Source organism: Branchiostoma lanceolatum, chromosome 12 (assembly GCF_035083965.1).
Source record: "Branchiostoma lanceolatum isolate klBraLanc5 chromosome 12, klBraLanc5.hap2, whole genome shotgun sequence".
NCBI classification, from domain to species: domain Eukaryota; kingdom Metazoa; phylum Chordata; class Leptocardii; order Amphioxiformes; family Branchiostomatidae; genus Branchiostoma; species Branchiostoma lanceolatum.
The window spans coordinates 11527762-11540535 of NC_089733.1; the positions used below are offsets into that span (position 1 = coordinate 11527762).

The 12774-nt window shown below is 40.4% G+C and overlaps 2 protein-coding genes across 2 annotated transcripts; one reads left to right on the plus strand and one right to left on the minus strand.

The window, feature by feature from the left end:
* Nucleotides 1-487: 487 nt before the first annotated feature.
* LOC136445510 (STE20-related kinase adapter protein alpha-like) lies at nucleotides 488-12577 on the minus strand. Its single transcript, XM_066443540.1, has 11 exons — nucleotides 12386-12577; nucleotides 11635-11724; nucleotides 10786-10921; nucleotides 9657-9784; nucleotides 8722-8830; nucleotides 5794-5917; nucleotides 5199-5370; nucleotides 4916-5020; nucleotides 4046-4315; nucleotides 3121-3202; nucleotides 488-2665 (listed from the first exon to the last, which is right to left on the minus strand). Exons 1-11 carry the CDS (start codon nucleotides 12395-12397, stop codon nucleotides 2586-2588), a joined length of 1308 nt encoding a protein of 435 aa, XP_066299637.1. The 5' UTR covers nucleotides 12398-12577; the 3' UTR covers nucleotides 488-2585.
* Nucleotides 6666-8451, plus strand: LOC136446364 (tripartite motif-containing protein 3-like). Its single transcript, XM_066444705.1, has one exon. The coding sequence runs from the start codon at nucleotides 6673-6675 to the stop codon at nucleotides 8449-8451; it is 1779 nt and encodes a 592-aa protein (XP_066300802.1). The 5' UTR covers nucleotides 6666-6672.
* Nucleotides 12578-12774: the final 197 nt, after the last annotated feature.

Consider the following 12774-nt stretch of genomic DNA (forward strand, 5'->3'; position numbering starts at 1 on the left):
ATCCACACACACATACAGACACCCATGCACACATGGATACACACACTATTTCATGGAGATCTGAGGTCTCCGAACTCTTGTTTGACTAGAATTTAAACGGTTCTGGGCTTGAATCCCTATAGCATCCCTCAATGCTGTGAGCCTTAGGAAGGCACTTGACACCTATTTTCTCACTCGCCATATATAAAAATGAGTACCCAGCTTCGGTTAGGGACGTACGTTCGGATGAGATGTTAAGCTGTAGGTCCTGCGTTTGAGGACAGCCACACCTCGAGCACGTTAGATATCCCACCACACCTATAAACAAGAGAGGGGGTCCATCCCAGGGTGAACGGATCAAAATGTACAGACCAGTCTTATGCAGCTTGTACCAAGTGTACAAAAACCAGTGTGTTACACCAAAAAGTGGTTTACTAGTCATGCAAACAAACAAATCACCACAACTTTCACTCAATGCTATGAATAATGAAGAAACAACAAAAGCATATCCGTCTGATCTGTAAGTTTATTTCTATGAAGATATAAGCAGTAAAGGGGTTATCAAATATTCACTGAACAAAATTTTTTAAATATACAAGACACTAAAACTGCAGCACTATATGAGTACAGAATTCTCTCTTTATGCCTATAATTATATTGATTTGTTGAAGAAAATATTCTTCATTTGGATATAATATTTCTGGGAATTATGAATAGCTGCCTGCCTGTTTGTTAGCTTTCTAGCAATTTTGTTAACCTGAATATCATATAATAACTCATAGCTTTTATTTACAATATGGAATAGAATAACACCCTGACAGAAAGTTTAACCATTCTATTTACATACTAGTATTGCATTTTTGACAGCGCATCTTTTTTGGTTTAACTTCAAACATTTTAAATCATGTGTTAGTCTGTCTTTGTGTCTCTGTTCACAATGTTGACATTTGGCGGCAACTTTCTAGGGAATTGAAATCTCACTCTCCAAGGCCATGTTGATTTGATTGTTACAGTATTGATAACATCATCCGGGAACCCCAAACCTGTGAGCGTGTGAATAAAAAACAAGGTTGGCCCCCTAAAAAAAGTTTGGCCAAAAAAAAAAGTTGCCTTCATTATGAAATCTTTGTTGTCAGGAAAGATGAACAAAACTAAACACAGAGTAAGGTATACCAAGCAGTAGATTCTTCATTTTTGTTCTTTCACATCTCATTTCTTTGACTTTGGCATTATATGACATTAGCATCCGTTTTCAATTTACATATTTTTGTTCAATTTACAGCATATATTTTCTCATTTTGCAGCTGCTTTGTATGATTTACAGTATGGCCGAAAACTTTTATCTATATGATCAAATCAACATGACCTAAATGTGAAACAACACAAACTTACTCAGGAATAACAACTAGGTAGGTATTGAGTTTGACTGGTGAAAAATCATTCATATGATGATTCAAATGAAACATGACAATGATTGTACTTTGGCAAAAAAATCAAGAAAGAAATGCAGGCCCTTTGTTAAATGAGAGGTAAGGTAATGCTAGAAAACTGAGGCAAAGCAAGTAATTACAAAATGTAATACTTGTGCAATACAGCTTCGCTACAGCTTGCATTTTCAGCCAAGTATAACCGGTCACCCCTACTCTACTATTCTTGATAAGTGTGTTTGGTTCATGTTCAAAAGGGGCCAGTATGTTATATTGACCAAGAAAGTGTAGCACTTCCAGTAGTCTATTTTCAGACAAAGTCTCCCACTAAATTTGCAATTTCCACTCGGTGTCATCCATTTAATACAATTTGGCTAGATTCGTTCAGAGTTGAAATAAAGAGAGCATTGGTATCCAAGGTGCTACATATGTACAAGCCTATGGTAGGCACACAAACACGGATCCGACAAATGTTACTGTTACAATGTTAATGCTTAATATAGAGCAATACCAATATCTATGTTATGTGCTGATTTTATAATATACATATAATACTCAAAATGTTTTGTACACTATACAGTTGTGGGTATTATAATATGTTTACTTTTAAGACATTTAACAAAGCAATTCACCCTAATTTTGTTATCATAGTAGTTTTAACCCTTCCGCTAAGTCCAATATTTTTATTTAGTACTGTTTCAGCTGTTTTCTGAACATTGCGAACTGTTTTTTCTAATAATTGAAATTTTACTTTTTGTGCAAAGTACCATGTCCTAGTCTGTACTAGACTTACTGACAGAAGTAGCAGTAATACTGTTTCAACAACAAGCTTGATGTTTTTCTGACCAACAAAACAAATTATTCTATTTCTGTTTTCTTTTTCCTGTCCATTTATTTTGGAACTTACGTATTATGACCACTTCACACTTAAACGTTTAACCAACATGTACCAACATTTGTAAAGCCTTGGACAAAAACAACTTTGTATATATGTTAGACATAAATTCTTTACCTTCCCATTGCTGCCATTTACCATTTTTGATATAGATTTAGGACCAAAATGCTACCTCAGCAAGAAAACAGTTAAACTTATTACATAAATATGATAGTTTGATACATCCAAATGAACTATAGCAAGAAAGAAAGGCTTGATATCTAGAATGTCACAAATTCACATTTCTAGAAGTCCCACTCCTCTTCATCTTTTAGATCCAGCTCCTCTATTTTAGCGATGTTGTTCTCTATACTCCCATCAGCATCTGTTGGGAAAATAACATGTTATATATGTGTCACAAAGATTTTGATGCGCAGCAGCAAATATATCAATCCTTGATATTACATTTTAATCCTTTTCAGGCTTGGAAATGAACACAACAATTTCACAAAAAAAATCTGCAATCTACAACTAGACTAAGTACGTTGATGAAGGTTAGACATCCAGGTAATAAGATATGCCAATAATAATTACTCAAGCAACTGGATAAGATTTTGAAACAGTCAGACGTTTCAGATAGCATCTGCTATCTTTCGTCAGTGACTAAAGAAGTTCTAATAATAATTACTGTACATCCTTAATTTGAAGAAGCTAATCAAATTGTGTGAAAACTTTGATCAGTATGTGTACTTAACATGCTTTTAAATACATGTATAACAGTAACATGCCTACCATTAACAAAACATTCTACAAAATGATGATAAAAGGAAGTTTCCATACCTTTTGGCCAGTGGGGGGTTTCTGTGAGTGGCTTGATGGGGTACAGTAACTCTATCAGGTTTTCTGCAGATTTTCTTCTGACCTGTGACAAAAAAAATCAAAGAACATGTCAAAAGGGACTTTGGAGATGCTTAAAGTTTGCCAATCTACATACTTACACCTCCTGAGTCACACAACGGTGCATATATAACAGCGGGAGGCTGGTCCACTGGCAGTGATACGTATTCAACTGCCACACTGGGTATTCTTTCTCATGAGTCAAGTGCTAAAGGCTAAGGCCATGTTGATTCGATTATATGGATGACATCCACGTGCGCATCCATTTTCGTCCATTTCCACCACCCCCAAAAAAGGAAGTTTTCTACCATACTGTATCGTGGAAAGCAGCTATAAAATGAGCAAATACATGCTGTAGATTGTGGAAAATGGATACTAATGTCTAGAATGCCAAACTCAAAGAAGAAGATGTGAAAGACCAAAAATGAAGAATCAATGCTTTGGTCTGTTTAGCTATTTCTTCAACCTTTCTGACCACATAGATTTCATAATGAGGGTAACTTTTTTTTAAAACTTTTTTTATTCCCACGCTCGCATCAGTTTTGGTAAGTCACATTTTCAGATTTACAGTTCAATGGTTATTCTTTTGATTTTCGTCTGGACTTGAAAAACGAAAAAAAGAGAGAAATTCTGCAATGTAATAACGTTTTTACCTCCATTAACATTAATCTGCCTGGCAACATAGATCTGCCACTTTGAAAAACAGTGTGTTTGAGAGATCTCTAGTGCAGGGTCCCCCTGGTATGCACAGTTTAGATATACAGGAGTGCATCATACTGGGGGACGTTCGGTTGGAGATCTGTTTGGATGTATCTTTTCAGGGTGGTGGAATTATGTACCCTGGTGAAATTATGTTAGTAGATGTTACCTGTTTAAAGAAGGAGTGTGTGAGGAGTTGACTAGCGGTGGGTCTGTCCGCGGGATCTCTCTGTAGACACAGGAACACAAACTCGTGAAACTGCGGAGAGAAGACCCGCTGGTACGGCAGCTGTTCGCTTCGCATCATGCTCGAGGTCGCCATGCTGCCGCCTATCCCAGAATCCCCTCCCGCGCTGGTCAGAGCGTCGTCGTCCACGTTTGGTAGCGTGGTGGCGTCGAGAAGTCGCGGCATCGTCCCGTTCAACTTTTCAAGCAACATCTGTGAAAATACAGTTAAAAGTTGCTGGTTAGTGTTTTGAGAAATTGTCTATATGGAGAGGACCTGAAAAGTACAATGTATGACAAGCATACTGGAGGTTGAAGGGATGTCCCTGTGGCTCAACTGGTAACAACAACCTCACAGTTGAGCTCCTGGTACCAATTAGTTGGTAACCAGGGGACCCCGGTTCAATCAGGGGAAGGGCATTCTGGTTGGAGCTGCATTCATCTTTCAGAAGGGACGTAAAATGGAGGTGCTGTGATCGAGTAGGTGCCTCGAGTATGTGTTATGTAGTCTTAAAAGTTATAATTTAGGGAGGGCTGAAGTCCATATAGTGAATATATTGGCCGGTGCCCATCTCTGTTTCTATAGCCTTTGGGCCACACAGTTGTGCAAGCACTACAACAGGGGGTTAGTCCACTGGTAGTGGTAGACTGTATGTATTCAACTTCCTTCCCGCAAGTGCTGTATACGCAGCAGAGAAGCAGTTTGTACCATTTTGTAGCTATTATTAGTCAAAGTTACGCTACAGCCTTTAATTCTCATTTCAAAATTTTCAAAGGAAAGAAGGAGTTAAGATGTATGAAAGTTTTACTTTACCTGAGTCGCTGGCATGTCAGAAAATGGCACAATGCCATTGGCCAGCTCACAAGCTGTGATGCCCACGCTGTAGATGTCTGTGGATGTGTCGTATCCAATGAGGTTCTAAAGAAAAAAAATCATGGATACATTTTGGTTTCCAACATGCTCAGTTTATCAAATCAGGTGGTACTACATGCTCTGTACAGTAAAGCAAACACATGTGATTAGCAGTCTGGTTCTAACTACTAAAGACACCGGTCACAGCAAAACTAGTCTGTACCAATCCCCCCTCCCATCTTACCTGTTCCAGTAGTTCAGGGCTGAACCAGGGTAGAGTACTGATACTGTTACAGTGGTACTCGTGTAGTGCCCCGACCCTCTCGCCGTTGAGCACCATACTGATGGAGTGTCTCATTCCGGTCAGACAGACCTGGCCTCGCTCCGAGATCAGGATATGGGTTCCCTTCACACTTCTGAGGAGGAGAAACAAAAATTACCACCATAACGTTTAAAAATGGACTGTAGTAGGACTCATATTTAGTGATAGTTGATAGACCATAACTAGCATAAGTTCTATGTAATTTGTTTAATATCTAATAACATATATGTAATTCCACCAGGGTACATAATTCCGCCACACTGAAAAGATACATCCAAACAGATCTCAAACCCAACACCGTCCCCCAGTATAATGCACTGTTGTATATCTAAACTATGCATACATGTACCTGGGGGGGGTGCTGCACTAGAGATCTCTCAAACCCACTGTTTTTCAAAGCGGCAGATTTATGTAACCCGGTGGATTAATTTTACCTCTTTGTAATTTGTTCTATTTCTTGCAGTATAAAAGCAACATTAAATCACAGATTAAGACTTTCTAAGTGACAGTGACTAACCTGTGCACATATCCCATCTTGTGTATGTAGTCGAGGGCCAAGAGCACATCTCTTAGGATACAAGCGATGGTTGTCTCCCCTAGACCGTCCGTGAAATGGGAATTGATCAAATCACGACAGGAACCTAAAAGAAAAACACCCTGATGTTAGATATCATCATATTGGCCTTTTCATTTCATTTCATTTCAATACAATTCATATTCTCCAAGCAGAGGTCAAGAGGTTGAAGGAGGAATCTAAGTGTCAAAAGACTCAGCTGTCAGAAGATGGTAACAATGTGAAGAAGGTATCGATCTGGCCCTCCAACTTCTGCTTGGAGAGTAAAATACATGTATGGGTTCCATTCGAATCCTGTATGCTTCAATCTCAATATCACACAAGGTAGTCTGACCCAGTTTTATTATTTTCTCAGACTTGTTTGTTTTGCATAACCAGTAAACTGCTTTAGGCGTTACACACCAGTTTTGTACAGTAATGTAAGTGCAAGCTGTGTAAGACCAGACTGTAAGGTTTGATTCACTCACACCGGGATGGAAATGTTTAAAGTGCTGGAGGTGTGGCTCTCCTCAAACATGGGACCTCTGGCTTTATGCCCCATCTTTACATCCATAGCCAAAGCTAGGTATTCATTTTCATCGATTCAGAGTTATGAAATAGGTGAAAAGTGCCTTTACCAAGGACACAACACTGGGGCCTGCTAGGGTTTTGAACCCATAAACTTTAGATTCCAAGTCAACAAACCTAATCACAACACCACCTTGACACCTAATCAAGAAACCTGATCTGTGTAATACAAGGAGGGAGTACAAACACTTGCCATTCATGGAGAATAAAGACCTGTAACGTAAGACGGTTGACGTGAGCAGCTTGGACAACAAAATGGCGGCTGCACGCTTGAGTCTTGGGGAGGAAATACGTGAAGAACTGTCCTGCAGCATCTGCCTGGAGCTGTTCACCAGGCCTAAGGTGCTGCCCTGTCAGCACACCTTCTGTCAGGAATGTCTACAGAACCATGCGGGGTGGGGGGTACCCTTACAGTGCCCTATATGCCGCAGGAAGGTCAGGCTGCCACCCCAGGGGGTCGCAAGTTTGCCAGACAGTTACATTGTAGCCCATCTGTGCGAGAGACTACAACAGCAAGCTACACTGTCCGGGGAAACAAGGGAACAGTCTGGAAACAGGTGCAGCTTTCACCCCTCTGAGGAGTATAGAGTGTACTGTAAACAATGTCAGATTCCGATTTGTGAACAATGTTTGGAAGAAGTTCATAACGGCCATGGCACAACAACCATCAAGAAAGCTGCACAAGAAAGAAGAGATACAGTCCAGGCCTTGATAACTGAGGGAAGGGACATTTTGGAAAGTTACTGCAGCTTCATTAGAGGTCTGAGAGAGACAGAGAAAACTCTACATGAAGAGAAACAGCAGACAGACAACAGAATCATTCAGGCTTGTAACACCCTCTTGTCTGAAGTGGAACAAAATCATCGAAAAAACTTGGCAAGAGTACACAACAAAAGGGACAGAGTGTTGGCAGATGTCAATGAACTGTCTGCTGCCTGTGATCAAGCAGAGAAAGAAGTGGAGGATAGAGGGAATGGGTTTCTTAGCCAGGAAAGTAACTTGGCAGAGGTGGTAGGAAAGTACAGAGGAAAAGAAGAACTATCTCCTGTACAAACCCAGCCTGCTGTCTTTCAGCCAGTATTGGGACATGTGACTGTCCAGTTTCTCCCATCTACATCAGCAGCAACTGCAACTAGTGATGATGCAGCAGGGGGCACAGGTCATCACCATGGTAACCAAAGTCAAGAGGAGAATCAGTCTCAGAAGGTGACATTTGGTGGAGAGGGATCAGGAACAGGACAGTTTGACTACCCAGCTGGGCTAGCGGTGTCGGACGAAGGGCAGATCTTTGTAACAGACAGAGGGAACCAGAGAATCCAAGCCTTCACCCTGCAGGGAACATTTGTCCATCAGTTCCCAACAGTCGTGTCAGGTGAACAGAAGATAGACCCGCAAGACCTAGCTATAGATGGGGAGGGGAACCTGTGGGTGGTGGGGAGGTCAGAAAATGATGAGTTTGCCATGCAGTACACCAAACAGGGCAGGGTGCTGAGGAAGTTTGACCTACAGTACACAATGCGGTGGAGAGGAGTTGCCGTGGACACCAGGAGGAACCTCATCCTCATCACACAAACCACAGGAGACTGGCCCAAGAGACATGGTGAAGTACAGGTGTTCTGGCCAGATGGGACACTTGTGAGAACTGTGGGTCAGCAGCAGGGAATGGGATACCCATGTTACATCACTGTGGATGAGGAAGGGAACATTCTCGTGTCTGACTGTGAGAATCACCGCGTATATGTCTACAGAGAGGACGGACAGTTTCTGTTCAAGTTTGGAGGGGAGGGAAGTGGTGAAGGTCAGCTAAAGGGGCCTCATGGCATCTGCATTGACGAACACCGAAACATCATTGTGGCGGACATGTTCAACAGTCGTGTGGAGATGTTTGACAGGACTGGCAGGTTCCTCGAACACATCACTGCCGACCAATGGGGCCCTGAAGCTGTTGCCATGGCAACACAGGGACAGCTGGTAGTGACGAATTATGCAAATGACACAGTCACTATTTTCCCCAGCTCTAAGCAGGAATTGTAATGTTGTACTTTTGTACTTTGGAAAAAGTACATTTACGGTATTTTTCATTATAGAATTTCAAAGAATTTCAGAACATGTATTTCTCGAAACAAATCTTAAAGACAGAAGATTGTAGTTTGTAAATATAGCCTTAAAAATGTAATCTTGTAATGTTGTACTTAACCGAAAGTATACTATAGTATTTTCAAAGTTGAAAAAATTGATTGCAATATGTAGATAAAATCTTCAAAATGATAATTGGTTTACACGTACACAATAGCATCGACTTACCGAATGACATGAAAGGCGCCACTACCCAGAGTTCATTGCCACTGACAAAGGCGCAGTGGTAGGGGAGGATGTGCCCATGATGGAACAGCCTGGTCATGTGGATCTCATGCTGGAATACAACATGGCAGAACAATAAACATCACATGTCTATGCAACTAACAGTATACTTTATTGTATATAGTTTTATGATTTGATAAAAGTATTATGCACCTAAAACCAATGTATGATGCATCAAACCTTTTTTTCAGAACCTCATTTAATGTTTATGAAACCAGGGTCATGGAAAATACATTATATACTAGTACATGTTTGTCTGTTCTATACTAGAATTTCAGTCAATGCATAAAAGGACAAAATTCAACTACATACTGACATCTGATCATCCTTGCATTACAGATATAGAATACATATATATAAGAAACTGCATAAGCCTTTGAAATTCGACAAAGTATATACATGTAGTCTCCTTCCTTAGTACATAGTCTCTTGTAGAGTAGATTAGTTTCCTAGATTTGTTAAGTACATCCGTACCAGGGTACATAAGCGATCAAGTTCTTGAATTACCCGGAGGACCCTTCTAACAATGCCAGAGTTCAATGTTTCTTACAAAAGTACCAAAACCTCTGTTTTCCAAGACGCGATAATCTTCAAACTTTTTGTGTACCTCCCTGAATGTGTGATAGTCACTCAACTGCTTTTGTTAAGTTTATCGCGTCTACCGTTAGTGAGAAATAAAGCCCAAAGTCGGCCATGCTAGTACATGGATTTAGAAAAGATTATTTTCAAAAAGACAGCTGAGGTAATTTAGCCAAAAGTTGGGTGCATTTGTATCCCGAAAAATATCATCTATCAGAAAATAATACTCGCTTCTGGAGTGGAATGCTCCTTTAAATTTTAACCAAACATCCAACAGATCAAACTATGTGAGCCCATACCTGCAGGCCGGAGTAGAGGTCATAGTCCAGGTTGAAGTGGTCAAGGTTGGTTCTCCGGATGGACACGAACGTATCGGTGGGACGGTGCTTGGCCAGGAACACGGAGGTCGCACCCTTACACGACACCGCTGTCATGGAAACATGGAAAGGTAAACAAAAACATGTTGACAAACAAGTAAACGATTAGATGAGAGGGAGGCATCAAAATCCTGTTCCTTACTTTTAAAAATAATTTTTGTTAAACCTTTCCCTTCTACTAGTCTGTGCATTTGTGGGGCACAGTCAGTACACTAAGTCAGTACTAACTAAGTCAGTACAGCACAGCACAGTAAGAATAAATGCATGCAGTAAAAATGACCACAGAGAAAATGCCTATAGAATCATTCAATACACATTGAAACTACATTGTAAAAGACGTCTGGATAACAAAGTTATTTGCACACGACCAAAGACTTTAAACCTAGCCAATGTTTTGGTGACCATATTGCACCTTCCTAAGGGCAAAACTGACTGGTCCTACTTTGCACTGCAGCTAGGTGTGGCTGCTGCAGTGTGAAGAATGCAGTCCCAAATGTGACTGAGCTTGTATCCCCCTATCATCGTTCATGACTCGAGTAGATTTTCTGATCCATACAGCCTCTTTAATCCTTAACCTTTAGCACACTGAAGTAGCCGTGTGGCACCCAATTCCCTATTACTAGTATTAGTTACAGAGTTAGGCAGCAGGGAGAAGGTTAAAAATTTGTTCTATAAACCTTTTCATGATCATGTCATACCTGGGACGCAAAAACGTTTGATACAGGTGTTCCAGACCGGGTGATAACTTTGGGTTAACTTTGGGCTTCCATAGAATATCTAGAATGCATTTCAAATGCGCCGAGTGCGGCGCTATCAAAAATTTGAATACTGGATTCGGTCATTGGAATGTGGGGCTGTTACAATTTTTTTGTTCGAGGACACCAACTTTTCTCAACAAATGTGTTTTCTCGGGTGGTTATGACATAACTAAAATACGACACGGTGTATTCTGCATCACCCTCGGTCCCAGCCCTCCCGCGGGTCGGATTGCCCTCCGGCCTACATGCAATCCTACCTGCAGGTGATACAGAATACCAGGGTATGTACATACCTATGCGTGCTATGATATGATAATACTGGGGTTCATGTTGATAGTCAGTCATGGTGCACCAGGGACAGGAGGCAGGAATGACCTCAGAAGACAGGAGGACAGGGCTGGGGCTGATGTGCTCAGACTCTGCCTGCGCCTGAAGGGGTTAAAAAAAGGGATATGTTTAAATACAAACACAAGGACTACAATGTTGAAGTTAATTATAATTAGCTAATAAATCTAGTCCCTGTAGCTTAACTGCTGGTAGCAGCCTAACAGTTGAGCTCCTGGTTCCAATTAGTTGGTAACTGGGAGACCCTGGTTACCAACCTGGTTAGGACACATTTTTTCCCTCTCACATCGTTTGGTAGCCCATGTTTTGAATTTTCATTGTTAAATTCGTCATTTCAAGCTTACAAAGATACATTTTCATCACTTTTATGTCATAAAGTTTGGCATATGATGTAGTTTCCAACATGTCTTTTCAAAAATTATCATCTTTTTTTACATATTCAAAATTGAAGGACAGCTTAGTGGTCCATGATTGACCAATTTTACAATGACAATGAACATATACATTATACCCATACATGGGTCTTTACTAGTATACTAAAATCTTATTGTTTTACTCATAGTCATAATGGACCAGTTCAACCATATGTACACTGACATGAAAATGATAACGTCTTATCATAATATGTTTGTTGGTTGATATGAGGATGGGTAAATGGTTGTGACAAATTTCCTAAATTTTTATTATTTTCAAGGTAGCAACTTGACTTGAGATTGGATTGAGAGGGTAACACTTACTAACAGCTAGTAGTACAAGCAAAATCAGGGAATGTACTAGTAGGAGAAGCGATATATTACCAGAGGGATTGTACTTGCAGATTGGATGGGTGAAGCCTGGACGGTGTCCGGTGGTGAGATCCCAACTCGTGCTCTGGAGACACACGAACACTAAAAACAACAACAAAAACTATAAATTCAGTTATTTTTTGCAGTGATTTAATTTCCCCAGTAGGAGGTTTTTTGCAGTACTTGTCTACAAAACAGCTCAAGACGGTCTCTCTTACCTCCTTGGTTGTCCCCCCACATTTGTATTCTTGTAGCAGTATCCTAAGAACCGCGGAATACCATTCCATATTACCATACTCTTTCTCCTACATGTTGTAAGTACTGAGCAAGACTGTGCTAAGCAGAGAAAGCAGTATGAACCATTTTAGCGGTTTTTATCAGTGTTATCAATTAAAAATTATAACAGTTGCTTTTGCGTTCTGCCATGATTTTTTTCTGGCACTCCTAGTTAACGAAACTTGGCACTAGAATATACGGATCAAGTATCCAGCGAATACAATGCCAAAGGAAAGAAGAAGAAGGAAGTTAAATTCTGATGACGCAAAAGCGACGTGAAACAAATTATAGACAGTCGTTTGCCAGGAACACTTTAAAAGATAGCCTGGCATCTAAAGGGTCTTCTACTGATAGAATTGGCCATAATTTGGAATCCATATGTTTCGTATGCAAGTAACGTTGCGTTACCAGCGGTTAAAAATAAGATTTTTTTTCCAGTCCACGCCCCCCTCCCCACATGTTCGGACGAGAAAAACATCGTACTTACCAACACTGACATCGACTCTGGCGCCCACAAGGCGATAAACTATTCCGTCTTTAAACAGCTCTGCTATCCGAGGGATGTTTGGGTGGAAAGACTGGAAAGGTTTGAAGCAATTTAGTAATTTTTGTTGGTAAACTTCTGTTGTTCTACCCAGCCACCGCCATCTTGAAGTTTAGGAACCAGTCCATTATTCGTTTGGAGGGGTGGTATTTTTAACATATCAGTGCAAAGAACGGTATTTCAGTGATGTTCCAGCTACAATGAACAAATTACTTTATATAAATCATTGCAGTGATGAAATGTAATGAATGGCTGACTGAATACTATACTTCTAGTTTGTCTATTTGTATTGTCGCAGAAAAACAACATGGTATAACCGAAACATTTTCATA

Excerpts from the sequence above, each read along its gene's own strand:
- LOC136446364 (XM_066444705.1), top strand. The coding sequence starts at position 6,673 with ATGGCGGCTGCACGCTTGAGTCTTGGGGAGGAAATACGTGAAGAACTG.
- LOC136445510 (XM_066443540.1), bottom strand. Across the intron at positions 9,785-10,785 it reads TCATATCATAGCACGCATAG|CGGTGTCGTGTAAGGGTGCG; the intron begins GTATGTACATAC and ends TTTCCATGACAG. Across the intron at positions 5,021-5,198 it reads GCCCTGAACTACTGGAACAG|AACCTCATTGGATACGACAC; the intron begins GTAAGATGGGAG and ends TTTTTTCTTTAG.